General features: G+C 43.5%; 1 protein-coding gene across 2 annotated transcripts in view; it reads right to left on the bottom strand.

Annotated features, from left to right (window-relative positions):
* Window positions 1-14755, bottom strand: part of ttll7 (tubulin tyrosine ligase-like family, member 7) — a 55969-nt gene that overhangs the window by 28038 nt on the left and 13176 nt on the right. For both annotated transcript variants that reach the window (XM_062451015.1, XM_062451014.1), the window contains exons 7-9: window positions 10549-10765; window positions 9749-9913; window positions 7582-7740 (exon numbers count right to left, since the gene is read on the bottom strand). In XM_062451015.1, the coding sequence (XP_062306999.1) occupies window positions 7582-7740; window positions 9749-9913; window positions 10549-10765 (541 nt within the window). The remainder of the gene's footprint in view (window positions 1-7581; window positions 7741-9748; window positions 9914-10548; window positions 10766-14755) is intronic.

Raw genomic sequence — 14755 nt, 5'->3', positions numbered from 1 at the left:
AAAGGTGTTTACTGATGTGTAGCGGGGCTTAGCGGTGCTAGTGTAAGGTAATATTTACATCACAACCCAGCCCCACTAATCATTCAGGCTAGGCCACTAAGGCTGGCTAGGCCACTAAGGCTGGCTAGCCACGAAGGCCACTAAATCAATGATTCAATTGTAACTCTAGCGACCCTGGCAGTGCCCACCTGACTCGCCTGGGGGAACTCTGAGGCGTTTGGCAACAGTGCCCATGCCAGGAGTCGGTTCTGCAGATGGTCAAGCTCGAAATACACAAAGAGAAGCTCATCAAGCCTAACTGTTCAAGAGTCCTGCGGTTCCAGTGTGTCAGCCATTTCTAGGTGGAGGAAACAGAATACATCCCTCCACTTGTGGGGTTTGGGTTGTGTGTGTGTGGATTGAAACCCCACTTCTCCGCATCGTAATAGGAAAATGGAATTCAAAAGAGGAGGAAAGAAAAGTACTTTTTTCGTTTATTTCATTTCATTAAGAGTATGGGCGCTCTTACTGTACGCGGGTAATACCGGGCTGTTGGTAAACCTGCCCGCATGTCTCATTTCCCGGTGTGATTTTCGTCCATCTGTCACTGACTGACAGCATAACGGGGCTATCTCTTTCTCTCCCTTTCTTTGACTCTTTCACTTTCACTCTCCCAAAGTTTTTCACTCTCGCTTTATCATACCCCTAACCATCATCCTACCCCCTTCGCTCTTGCCATTCCCTCCCTCCTTCTCCTTGTGTGAGGAAGTTAGGCCAGTCTAGGCATAACTATCCCCAACAGTCTCTAAACCCACACTGATTAACCTAAATGTCTCTGGCAGGGCCTTAAAAAGGGCCTGCTTTGAGAGGTATCCAATAAAAAAACACAGACTAAATGATTTTTCACTTTGACTGAGGCCAACGTACACGTCTCAGTAATATATCAATCAACATGCGCGAAAACACTAGAAAAAAAACTAACAAACAACAAATCAAACACATTGTCCATGTACTCCTTCGCTAAGCTACATGTAGTTAAATCAAATATACTGTAGGACTATACAATTATTTTATTTTTTTATTTTATTTATTTATTACCTCAATATCTCAGTCTTTGATGCAGAAATAACCTGTCAATATACCATGGGCACCTTCAAAATGAAGCAATGCAGGGTTGTGGAGAAGTTTTCTGCGCGCGATTAGCCCCATGTGAATTGTTCGTTTGGCTTGATTTTACTTTGAAGTTCTGGTGCTATAATGATCTTGATTATTGCCCTTAAAGAAATAAACAGAATGGACGAAGCAACTGATGATTTGATATGATTGATCAAACGTTCACATTCAAAGAAATACCAAGGAAAAAGCATGTATTTCCACAAAAAGCATATGAATCACCGCCTGATTATACCCCCTGTTGTACGTCATTGAATACCGAGAATTCCGTTTATTAATGACCACATTGTTGTGAAGAAGTACAATATAGCCATAAGTCTGAATCAAAGATTTCATGTCTGACACTTACAGACAAAAACATTGGTTACAATGAATATAATCTGTAAGGCTACCTCACCTCAAACACTCAGGGGTACCCACATAGCTCAAGCACTGTCAGACTGGACTGTTGTTGCTACACAAAAGCTCTGAGAGAGAAAGAGAGACAGACATAGACAGAGACATAGACATAGACATAGACAGAGAGAGAGAGAGAGAGAGAGAGAGAGAGAGAGAGAGAGAGAGAGAGAGAGAGAGAGAGAGAGAGAGAGAGAGAGAGAGAGAGAGAGAGAGAGAGAGAGAGAGAGAGAGAAAGAGAGAGAGAGAGAGTCGATCCAGCTGGTCGCCCCGTTCAAGTCCGGTTTGGGTTTCGACTTATCAATCACTGTTTTGTTCTTTTGTCAAGTTTGTAGTGGCTCATTCCGACAGAGAAACTCTATCCGAGTTCTTGAGCAGCGCTAAAGGTCCTGGGAGTTAGCAGACCAACACTTGGAGAAGTCACCTGCCCTTAGCTGATGGGCAGACTGGCCGGTTAGACAGTTGAATGCATTGAGTTGTTTTTGAACACACATACACACACTATAGATCACATCAGTCAATCACACATACATACAGCACACACATTGACAGACACACACACAGACACAACTGCCATCCCACTCTGATGATAAATGACTAAATGCTGGAGTGCCTTTTCAACTGGCCCACATTCCCATCCTGTACATTCCTAATTTGATACTTATTCCATGAAATAGTCATGTTTGAAAAAAATTGAAGGAGTCACATAACTCAGTTTTGCATGGATGTGGATGGGGACTGGCAGATCCCATACATCATTGAAATGATTCTTTAATAAACCTCTCATAAATCCAGCGGCTGGAAGGAAAACACTGCCATCTAGAGCACCATAGAAGCCACAATAATCAGCAGAGGCATAGAGAAAAGATAATATTCTTAAACGTTGTATGATATTACTAGATTATTTTTTAAAGAACAGGCCCATTAAAAGTGCAACAGCTTAATCAAAGCATTAAGGAAAAAAATACACTAAAATATAATTTAGTATATCCAACTATATGTATTTATTTTCTCATTTCTCACCCTGGAAAATCTAATCAAGGGGGTGGAATATTATCTAGACAGCTAAAAGATCCTGGCAATTCATTCTTAATCACCCCTAATGCTTTTGGAGAATCTCTGAGAAAGCTATATTACAAAAGCTTGTAACAGTGGCATGGGTAATTGTAGAGGTGGTTCACAGTGTGGCTCACCGGGTAAGAGCCAGTACCTTGTAGGCCATGGCCTTACTGCAGGGGCCTGGGTTAGATTCTGGCCTGGCCTTCCCTGCATGCCCTCTGCATTCTCTCTCCCATACATATCATGTCCTTCCAAATACTGTCACTATTTCTCAATAAAGCAGAAATGCTGAAAAATATATTTTTTTAAACTGAGGCTTGAGTGAAAGTTGGCAAAAATATAGAAATATCTCAAATGAGTATTTCAAATGTACAGACCTTATTTCCAAACCCCTGCAAACCATCTAAATCCTTAGAACACCAAACATTAATTCACACGTCTAATAAAACAGATAACACACTTAAAGCTTACATAATGTGACCTACTAAATCCTTCAGCAGGACTTTTTTTCAATGTTATCCTTTTATTTTAGGGGCATTTCAGGGACAACAAACTGTTTTGGAGCGAGTTATGTTTCTGGCTGTGTGAGACTATTCTGTAGTTTAAGAGGGATTTCAGGTAGTGCAGATCAGGCTGCCAGAGGAGGAAAACAGCCGGCACACTGGGCGTGAAAAAACACGAGATGAAGCATGTGTGTGCGCGTCCATGTGTCTGAACAGCGGCGAGACAAGAAAAAGAAAAACGTTTGTTTACGCTCTCCGGTGCAGATCATTTCCATTCATTCCCCCGCTAGTAGAAGAAAGGAAGTCTGGCTTGTGTTGGCGCTCAGGAAAGGGACAAGCAAATCAAACTCATCTTGAAACAATCGGGGAAGGGGGCCGCAGGGGCAAGGGGGGTTGGGGGTGGCGGGTTTTCGGGACACTGTGTGGAAGGGGGGTTGGTTGGGGGTGTGTGCAGGAGGTGGCTGTCGCCGTCCCAACAAACACCAGCGGCACGCTTGACCCGAGCCCAACCCACCTCATTAGCTGCCAATCACTCCTCACAACCCGCCCTCCCAGAGAGAGGACAGACTGGAGAGATGTAGAGATGTTGGAATGAAGCACAGGGAGGGGGGTATATGGGGCAAATACGGCAGACTTCAGGCTGCAAATGAACAAACTCTATTACAAGTCACACATATAGTATGTATTTTTGATCGTTCTTTTTGTTGTGCACCAGAGAACAAATAAAAAATGTACTTCCATTTCTTAAATCTGGCTGGAAAAAAAGAACTTCAGCATTCAAGCCCGCTCATATAAGCTCTACATCAAAGACAAAACGAAACCACAGCCGAAATAACCAGTCTGGGTGTGTCTGTGTGTCTGTCTGTGTGGCGTTCGTTTGACTTTCCACATCTCTCTACTGTGCAACTAACAATAAAAGCAAAATGCTTCTTTTGTCTGATACCCTTTGTGTCTTCAAAGCGAGGTCCATCCCCTGTACTGTCCCTCCAGCTGAATGATGGACTTTAATACCGCGCCGATGATAGGCCGCACGTGCCTAAGTGCAGAGATAGAGTAACCTTGCGAGCACAATAATCACACACATTCACACCCACCCACACAAAGAACCAGTCTGTTTTGGAGCATGGAGCCCGGCTTACGAGAGACCCATGCGGCAGGACTCTAATTATTCCACCCGCTACAAACAGTTTTTCTTTCAAAATCCAGCTGTAATTTGGTGGGTTGAAACCAAATTGTACAGGTACGAATTAAACTACCTTTTAATGAGGTTCCTGCTCTGCGAGTGGTCTTAGAGGCCAGGGTTTGGGGCCACAGAAACCCACCAGGACTTCGCAAAAACAATAAATATCCTCCCAGTTAGACTTCGGCCAGATAGACACAGCGAATCATTTAAAGGGGCAGTCCGCATGTGCATTCTCCCCCTTGCTTGCTCACTGTGTGCCCTGAATATTCGCCTGTCGCCTATTTTATTTTATTTTTTACATTATTCGTCATGCTGGCTTAACATCTCCAGTGTGACTAGGACCTGGAAAGACTTGAGAAAAAAGGATCTCGTGAAGGGCCCCAAGGGGGGAGTGATATTACCGTCACACCGCTATATTTTCACTAATGAGCGAAAGCATCCCCCTGCGACACTTTCTGACCCCTTTTCTCTTTGGCAAACCCGTAACATAAGGTACAAGCTTGCGCTGGTCGGAGGTTGGCTTTGTATCAATTAGCAGCATGTTCCTTTTAAACTCAACATGTTCTGTATGCATGTTTTCATTGAAGCATTTCTTTACCTTTTTCCTAATTTTTGCACACAAAATAAGTGTCCACATTTGCATTCACGAGGAAACAGAATAAGGAAAAACTCAGACCAGACAATGTGTCTATCTGTCTGTCTGTCTGCGTGTGTGTGTGTGTGTGTGTGTGTGTGCCACGGAGAAGAAGTGAATAAAAACCTCTATACGAGATACAGATGCCAGGCATTGCAACAAAAGTGAGCAATCTAGAGTTACACAGTTTGTGTCTCTCACTGTGTAACACTGATGTTTTGAATGTCAAATGGAAGGAGAACCAGTGTTGAAAACACCACAAATGGAGATAAGGATCACACAAAAGGCTGTGTCTTTCTCCCCCATTCAGTACAAAGCCCCATGTCTGATGACCGGCTTCTGTTGGCCAGGAATCTGACCAGCCTTCTTCAATCTCCTAAGACAGCCACAGAGAAGTGAGAGGGTGTGCTATCCAGCAGGTAATTGTAAAAAAAAGAATCATATCACACTTTGCCAATACTTTTTTCCACATCAGTTGATTTCTCTTTTGTGCTCGTTCGTCTGAAAAATGTCCAGAGGTAGCTAGTCAGTGGCAGTTGCGTTTGGCGACGTAGCAAGTGTGCTGTCTAATCAGGAGTGTTTGCAGCAGCACACAATGCTGAATGCCTTGTCAAACCTTGTGGCTACTTTCGCAGCGTAATTACAGGATGTGAGACTTGAGCTTTTTTTTTTGTCCAATGAAACATACACACAAATACACGCACAAAGACACACACACACAACTGCACACACACACGGTAGAGCAATCGTATTTGACATTTTCATCTTCAAATGATACCATCTACCTTTCAGGTAGCACTATTGCTCTCTGAAGTTTCACTGCCGGCTGAAGTTTGCCGGTTGTTTGCCCAGTCTGGCCGTCCTCCAGGAAGCAGGGAATAGTCGTAGCCACACCAACGGAGGTACAGCCAAAAGCAGAGGACTCTATGTAATCTATGGTGACACAAGCAAGGTAACTTGAGCTATAGTCTCCAAAGTCAAACAATCTGAACTAGCATAGGCCATGTGGAACTTTCTGGCAATATTTGTTCCTCTTTCTGGAATTCCTGGGACACTTTGCAATTTGTCCCCCAAAAATCTAATACATTTATGAAATGTAATTTGTGTATAGGGGTGTGCCATAGGTTTTCTCTTAGGTGTTTCTATACTTTAAGACATTTTTGTCAGCAGTCCTACACTGTATACCGAATGCACAAACCACCACAACAGAACAGTGTAGCTGTGGTGAAGTAAAAGTTTTTTTCTGTCTTTGCAGTGTACGCAGTGAGAACCAGGGCCTGTAAGTATCCCCTGACTAATCACTTGAATTTTGAAAATAAATGATTGTTAGGGTAAATGTGGCGTGAAAGAGAAGCGGCGTTCATTCTCTCCCATGTGGAACTCTGCAGAGGATGTTAATTGATGAGAGTTATGGAGGGCTGGTAGTAGCACTGGGGATCATTACTGGTGGAGTGTAACAACTGCATCCACGGCTGTTAGTCGCCTCAAACACACACGCACCACGCACGCAAGCAGTAAGAGCAAAAAAGTATGCTACACCCTTGTCTGCACACTCGTGAACAAACTCATGCATGCCCTTACTCCCATACACACACACGCAGGATTCCAAATTAACATCAGCAAGAACTCCTCCTTTTCTCTTTGTCCTTTTGTCAAGCACACACGCACGCAAAAAAAATCCTTTGAGAGAGTGACGCCACATGGGTTCCTACGATGACTCTGCTGAAAGTCACACAAACTTCCAAATGATGCATTTTCCAATTAAAGGCTTTTAGAAAGCTGGTTTATTTGGGGTTCACGCAATGGAGAAAACAAACAATTATCCCAAAGGCATATCACATCCCAGAGTCAATTTGTGGGGAGTAAAAAAAAAACAAGAAAAAAAAAAAGGCGCACAGCACTTTGGGTTAAAGGATTTAGGTCATGCTTTAACTGGCTGACATCAGCTCGTGGTGAGATGAAAATCCTGGAATGGACTTTTGCTCCGCTCCTTCAATCCTGAGTGACACTCGAGAAACGAAGCATGACTGCTAGTCAACCTGCAGTTTTGACCTATATACTGCAGTGTGTGTGTATGGGTGTGTGTGCATGTGTACGCTCTCTTTCTCATGTGGAGTGTAAGCAAAATCAGTGTGTTTATGGCACAAGTCAGTTCAAGGCAGCATCTCTCTCCATTCCTTGTATGCCACATTATTGCAGTTTATGGTCGCTGTCACATCGTCACCGTGTCAGACATCTGAAACACTACAGACTGGGGTTCCCGCCGTGTCTTTCTCTGGCTTAGACACACACACACATATATATATATAAAAACATACATACAGAAAGAGAGAGAGAGAGAGAGAGAGAGAGAGAGAGAGAGAGAGAGAGAGAGAGAGAGTATTTATACTGCAGTGTGTGAATGTGTGTGTGTGTGTGTTTCGCACACATCTGTTATTACAAAATTTACAATAAATGAAAATGGGATTTTCAGCAAACCCAAATTATTGGCACAATCATTTGCACATTTTTCTTGACCTTCCAAAAATAACAAAATGCAAATGATCAAAACACGTAGTTTGTTACTGAAATTCTCAAGTTATACACAGGCGAAATGGAATCCATTGCATACAATTTGGCATTGTTGTTGTTGTTATGTGGGTGTATGTGTGTACCTCTAGGAGCCAGGGTTTGAGTTTGCGGTCCAGGATGATGTCAAAGCCCAGCACCTCGAAGCAGACACTGTCGCTCCCTGGTGGTTGCCCGGGGCGACACATGCGATAAGCGTGCAAGACGTGAGGCTCAGCCACGATCAGAGTCTTCACCACCAATTCCTAGGCAACAAAGAAACCAGGATTGGTAAATGGCGTGAATGGCGAGTGAATACAAATCTTTTAAACACGCTCGGTTAAGATATTTGCCAAATTCATTGCACAGCCACAAAAGGAAGTTAGAAATAAACTAATTTGACAACAATTTAAAAAAAATCTGGATAATTTTGTAAGGGTTCTGCTAATTGTTAAATATCCTTTGAAAATGCAGAGCAACATTTCTTGACCGAAGAACATTTTTTTACATACAGCACTGCAGGTTTTAAAGTCTAACAACAAGCATAAAGTACATAATAACTACAACACTAACACAATATGTACTGTAAAAAATATATAAATAAATCCAAGACATCTAATCTCCAGGATGTGGACCTAGGGAGCTGGATAGCTGTGCTGTACAACATAGCCTGAAATCAGTCAGGATTGGAGACTACACACTACTCCACATGGCCTATCTGAGAGAGCAGGCTGCCTTTTGTCTGCGCAGACCCCACAGAGTCTCTTGCACTGTACATAAACACACACATATACACAAATAGAAAAGAATACACACACGCTCGCCTGCTGTGCACACCTGTGGGTCGAAGGCATCATTCGGCCATACGGAGAGAAACCAGACCAGCGTGGCATGGCTGGGCATGGCTCTGCAGGGTACCTGCCTGTGTCTCTCAGCTCCCCCCCCCCCCCCCTCCGCACCACACCACAACATCCATCTGTGATCCGCACACACATCTGTCGGCCTCTGGTACACACTCGTCTGGATCGGGGGGAAGGGGGGCTTGGCCTGGTCTGTTCCTGATAAGAGAATAGGGCTTGGGCATTTCAGGTCTACCCCTCCCTGCCTCCACCGGTAACACTGCCACATTCTGAGCCACAGCTCTCTGCACAACACCTATATGCAGGTGCGTGTGCACGTACTTAAGTTATACACTGTCGCTCCGACCTATTTTGAGAAGAAAGAAAGCTATTTAATTTTTTGCCAACAGATTTCATGAGCATCTCAGTTTTTTAAGTGGCTCAAGGTAACAACCCGGACATCTGTTTTTCAATCCCACAGAGGAGGTGGCTGTCTTAACCTGCTATTGTTTACAGTGGGCTTTCTTTTTACAACAGTCCTATCTCCTAACAGCTGGCAGAAGGTAACCAATAAAGGTCACCACTCCAGCAGGAGACTGGCACCAGAGAGCATGACAGTTGGTTCAAGATGAGGTAAGTTGAGGGGGAAGAAACGCAGTGTATGAATGCACAGCGTGAGCGCCAAGACAGCGTTCTGACTGAACACAAAGTGAAAATTTAAAGAAGGCGGAGGAAAGAGCGGAGGGCAGCTGAAGTCTACCGTTGCGGGCGCAGGGATGAAGATGAAGAGGCGAAGTGTGGTACGGCACACGGGGGGTCCAGGTGGAAGTGTCGAGATGCAGAAGTTTGCCTGCCGTGTATTAATGTCAGGGGTTATGATCATTGAGGAGGGGTGAGGAGAGGAGGGGTGAGCAGGAAAGATGTCACACAGAAGGTTTTAAAGGCAACCATGAGGTCAGAGAAAGAAATATGGAGGGATAGAACAACAAAGCCAGTGGTGGTGGTTTGAGGGCTGGGGCAGACTATAACAAACACCAGGAAAAAGGGGGATGAGGACTGTACAGAGAGGTGAAGGAGAATACAGTCGAGATGATCACAGGCAGAGAGACAAAAAGCCAGACAGAGGGATGGAGAGAGAGAGGGAGAGACGGTTTTTGAAAGACAGCGAATGCAACGAGCAATACCGCCTGAAAACCAACGAGATGAAAGCAAGTAAAGCAGAGAAAGGTGTTTAGATGGTCAAACCCAGAGCAGGATGGAGGAAGTGACTCTTCCGAGAGTTTGTTTGCCTTCACTCTCCCCAAAGTAAAACAACCTCTGGAGTCCCTGTCATAACAAAAGCACTCAAAACTCAATCCGGGCCAAGTTTATCCCCTAAACCGTCTGTGTATAAAGTGTGTGTTTTGCATTTGTGTGTCTGTGGGTGGGTACTTACGGAAACATCCCCCCAGAACTTGGCTACGTCGTAGTCGTTGGTGCGGAGGAACTCTGTGAACCAGCCGATGGACCTCTTACTGCCTTTGTCCGCCGTCTCGTCTCTCTCAAAATTCTCGTTGTGTTTGTTTACAGAGTAATTGGTCAGGTGCATGTACAGCTGACTCTATTAAGGGGGCAAGGGAGTAGCTATTAGTTGGCCTTAAGGAAACTGAAAATATCCCCATTTTAAAGATGGCCACACAACAAATGTTCCTATTCTGGGAGATTCACATGCATACAGAACAAGCTCTTAGTAAAAATGTTTTTAAATGTAAATTAAAGTAAATGGACAAAAGACTTGTGGTACAAACTGGGCAGGCTGTTCTGGTCATAGGACTCAATCTCTCATCAGAAGGAGAGGGTTATGCATCCTGAACAGGGCAAAGGCCAGTCATGTTACGGCCACTCTCAGTAAGTCTCTGTGGGATTCTAGATCCTTCTCAATGGCATGACTCACTATCTCACATGTCAGTTGGGGTGTAAGACTAAACCACTTATTTCACAGGGTGCGGTCTCGGTGTGTGTGTGTTTGTGTGTGTGTGCGGGGGTGTGTGTGCGTGTGTCAATTTCCTTGTGGTAACAGACTTCAGTTCAGCAGGTGCCGGACTGAAACATAAGCTTGATTTGCAGAAATCTGGTGGGTGCGTGTCTGAGAGAGTGCGTGTGTGCGCTTGAATGCAAACGCTCGTGTTCACAGGGGGTGTGTTTTGCAAATGTGCCACAAACACCCTGGATGCTAGATGCCAGTCTCCTACTCACCAGGTTTGCATCGCTGGGGGCGTTGTACTTCTCGGTGCCCATCCTCACCAGGCCGTCGTTGTAGAGGAAGATGCGCAGGGGGTCGCAGGAAGTAACCAGGATGTAGATCCTCAGGTCAAACTTGTAACCCTCCATTAGAAAGGGCTTGTCCAAATACTCCTGAACAATAAAGTGATCCTGGGCTGGGAGCTTCTCACAGTTCCGAATCAGTGAGATTCTATGAAACCCCAGAAAACACAGGAAAACACATTTGTTTGTTGATGAAATAATTAAAAAAATTAAAAAACAACATATTACAAGTGCAAGTCTATGGGGATAATGTGTACTACAAATAACTACTTCTATAGGACTGTACATACTACGAGGGAGTCAGGTGGCTGAGTGGTTAGGAAATCGGGCTAGTAATCTGAAGGTTGCCAGTTCGATTCCCGGCTGTGCCAAATGACGTTGTCTCCTTGGGCAAGGCACTTCACCCTACTTGCCTCGGGGGAATGTCCCTGTACTTACTGTAAGTCGCTCTGGATAAATGCTAAATGACTAAATGTAATGTAAATGTACTAGTAATTACTACTATGATTATTCTGTGATTCTAAGAACAAACTAGTACAACTACTAGTACAACCCCGCCCTCCCCCAAAAAGTGACAGTTCTAATATCTGATTTCCAGACATATACAGAACTAGCATCTGGAGATCATTGGAGTATTTGATCTGGCGGCCTCAGACCAAACCATTTAGCGAAAAAAGTCCGAAGGGGGCAGCTAGCCTCCATCAAATGCGGTTCAACCATCGCTGACTCTAAACAGGTTAACACGAGAAGACATTCTGGTCCATTTCAACCGCCAGCCCAATTCATTTCCTAGGTTCTCTTGTCATTTGCACTCAGGTCTTACGGTACACAGGCTGTATTTAGCTGGACGTAGGACAGGCCAGTGAAGGAGAGGGTTGGTAGAAGGGGGGCAGAGGGGCTGTTCCAAACAGTCGGCCTTTAAGCAAACCTGGGGCCCACGCTAAACATATTGCCTTCACTCAGAGTTAGCTCTGAAGGGGCTAAATTGGTTACACACATGGCATGGCCTTATCCACCCACTTTCATGTGTGTTCCATGAGAACCGAGACTGTTTGGCCTCGTGTTTGGCCCTGTCATGGAGGACATACAGGCTGTCCGGCCAGCACTTGGTCATTGGAGGGGAAACTGGGCTGTAATGTTCTGTTTCAGGGATCTCTGGTTATTTTGGAGATTTACTGGATCAAAGGCATGGTCATAAGGTGTACGGATATAATGACAGAAATAGCAGACAAACAGCTCCCCCCCGGAGCTGGTTAAAAGTCTAATAGCTAATGTAATATTGCACATATTTTCGTCCTATTTCCCCTAAAGCAATAAAGTTAGGCTACTTAAAGACACCTTACCTTATAAAGTATGTTCTAACTGGCATAAATGCTGCCAATTAATAATTGACGTAACAACTTAAATGGTCAGTAGCCTAGCCCAGGTGTGTTTGGAGCAGGGACACATCTAAAACAGGGAGTCTGTTGGCTGAGCGGTGAGGGAATCAGGCTAGTAATCCGAAGGTTGCCAGTTCGATTCCCGGTCATGCCAACTGACGTTGTGTCCTTGGGCAAGGCACTTCACCCTACTTGCCTGGGGGAATGTCCCTGTACTTACTGTAAGTCGCTCTGGATAAGAGCGTCTGCTAAATGACTAAATGTAAATGTAATGTAAAACATGCAGGGCAGGGAGGCCCGAGGACCAGGATTGGGAACCCCTGGCCTAGCCTATCGATTAAGGTAGCCCACTCGGAAGCATGTACACTGTCTGCTTCATTTGATCTTGATAGGCTAAGCATTCTGTAGCAAATAATAACAATAATTCAAGGACAGCAATCGCTGTCGAATCAACAGACATGTGCAATTTAGCTAGCCGGGGAAGAATACAAACAACGAAAAACACCAGTTAACTTAATTTAAATTTGCAAGAACTAATAGAGCAAGACTAATACAACTAGAGAGGGTACAATTTCTGGGGAAATTGTAGGGTGTGCTTGCTTGCGTCGGTTGCACAGGGGTCCGTTTTTGAATGACATTTTTACAACTGATTTCTGTATATTTTATATGAAAATGCATAGTTATTATTTATAAAGATTAAATAGATTTTTTTTTTAAACAGACAAAAATGCTGCTCATTTACAACTGAAAATACGAGTGAAGTGTAGAATGAAATAGATGTCTTCTCATTTCCCCTGCAAGAGGCAGCCTCATCGTTGAATCAAAACGAATACATTTGGCAGACCGGTGTAAAAATGTACCTAATCTCTATGACTTAAACGTCATTTTAAGTTTTTCCCTTCTCATGATATTTTCAGGCATTTAGCCTACTCATTGCATTCATTCATTAATAAAGAACCCCCTTTGAAGATTATTCTACGACGTTACCCGGCAGTAGAAGATGGAATCGCGATTCAAACAGTACCATCTGCTAACTGAAAATATGCCCCCCAAAACGTAAATAAGCTTGACATTTATTTAGTGGAAAATCGCTCATTCATAAAAAGCTCACTGGTAGCGATCATTGTCAGTAACAACGCAAAATGCGATATAGCCCTGTGTGGAGAAGCTGCCCCGGTAAATTGTACTACTACGGTACAGTACTAGACTACTGCTGTGTTCGTCTTGGTAGCGATTGCGTTGGTTGAATTGGATTTAACGTTCCGTTGTACGGTTTAAGCTGAAATTAATTATTTTCATGAACAGATTGACAACGTTTAGGCTGTGGCAATGAAGTTCAGGTTAGTAGTTAGATAGACTTTTGATTTAAGTAAGGGGAGTGCCGAACATGTTCTGTCGCCGTTTGACTTCCTACAGCTGTGTAGATGTTTTTGTAGTGTCTCGCGTAGGCAGCGTTGCAGTGATACACTGGATTGAAACCACAGGTAATGATAATTTCACCCACAAATCGTTTACTTGTAATCTAATGTCATAATAAATCCTACAACGAAAATGTATATGTGAGGAATGTTTATTTTAACGATTGAAAACAGATACATCATAGACCACTGTAGTATGTGTTGCCCGGGCAACACAGGCTAACGTCATGATGCTAATACTTCAGTGAAATAGTAGACTACTGTTTCCGAAAGTAGATGTACTTCCTTAATAATATCAGCTTATATTGTACTTTACACATCACAATTGTGTGTCATATCACAAAGTAAAATGAGTAAATAGTTATCACCCTGGCCTCTTTGCTTGTGGCGTTTCTGCAGCTGCCTTGCAGTAAAGCTATAGTTAGCCTAGCTATCCCCCAAGTTAACAGATGCGAAACGAATGTTCTGCCAAAGGTAGTCACGCGTGTTTTCGTGACGTTAGTGACGTAGTGACGTTAGTAACGTCAGTGACTGTGGCTAGCAAATTAGCCACCGTTAGCTTCACTTTTCGCCACAAAAACTTAACTTCAGCCTAAACCATGCAACGGAACGTAAATTCCAATAGAAGCAACTCAATCGCTACCAAGACGAAACTTTTGACACCTACTTTGTCTATGTAGGCCAAATATTGACTGAGTTTTAGGGGGGCAAAAAGAATAATAACTAGAAACGGCTGTTCCTGCGAAACAGCAGTGAGAATGCTGAAAACCTGAATGGGGATAGCTGACCATGCTAAAAAAGCTGAAAATAGTGAAAATTTAGTAGAAAGTTATAAGCTGAAGCTTCAAAGCAACCGAAAAGTATTTTTGAAAGGGGCTGGAGCAGCATTCCAACAATGATTTGAAAGGATTTACCATTACTTTTAAAGGGAGAATAATTTGCACAAAAACCTTAATATTTTAAAAAGTATAAAAGTGAGAAATGAGAAAATACCCGCAAGCTGAAATGAATTTCAAAAATGTGTGAGTCACACAAAAGAGGCAGTGTGGAAGCTGAACTGCATCATCTTAACAAAGCTAAGAGCTAAAATAGCCTACAATGTGGGAGAAGCTGAAAGCTGAACTGTTAAACAGAAGAAGTAGTAGGCTAGCTAGTCATAACAAGAATATTATCGTTTTAACAGATTAAATTATAGTTGGGATAGTAATAGCAGTAGCAGATGTAGCCTATGCGTTTACTCGGCTTTCTTAGTTGGATTCAATGTGTTGATGGAATGAAACATACAGCAGTAGGGCCGATACAGGAAGACACGGCGACACTTTGTTGCAGAAGGATGATGGT

Source organism: Osmerus eperlanus, chromosome 24 (assembly GCF_963692335.1).
Source record: "Osmerus eperlanus chromosome 24, fOsmEpe2.1, whole genome shotgun sequence".
NCBI lineage: Eukaryota > Metazoa > Chordata > Actinopteri > Osmeriformes > Osmeridae > Osmerus > Osmerus eperlanus.
This window is presented reverse-complemented; position numbering and strand designations above follow the sequence as displayed.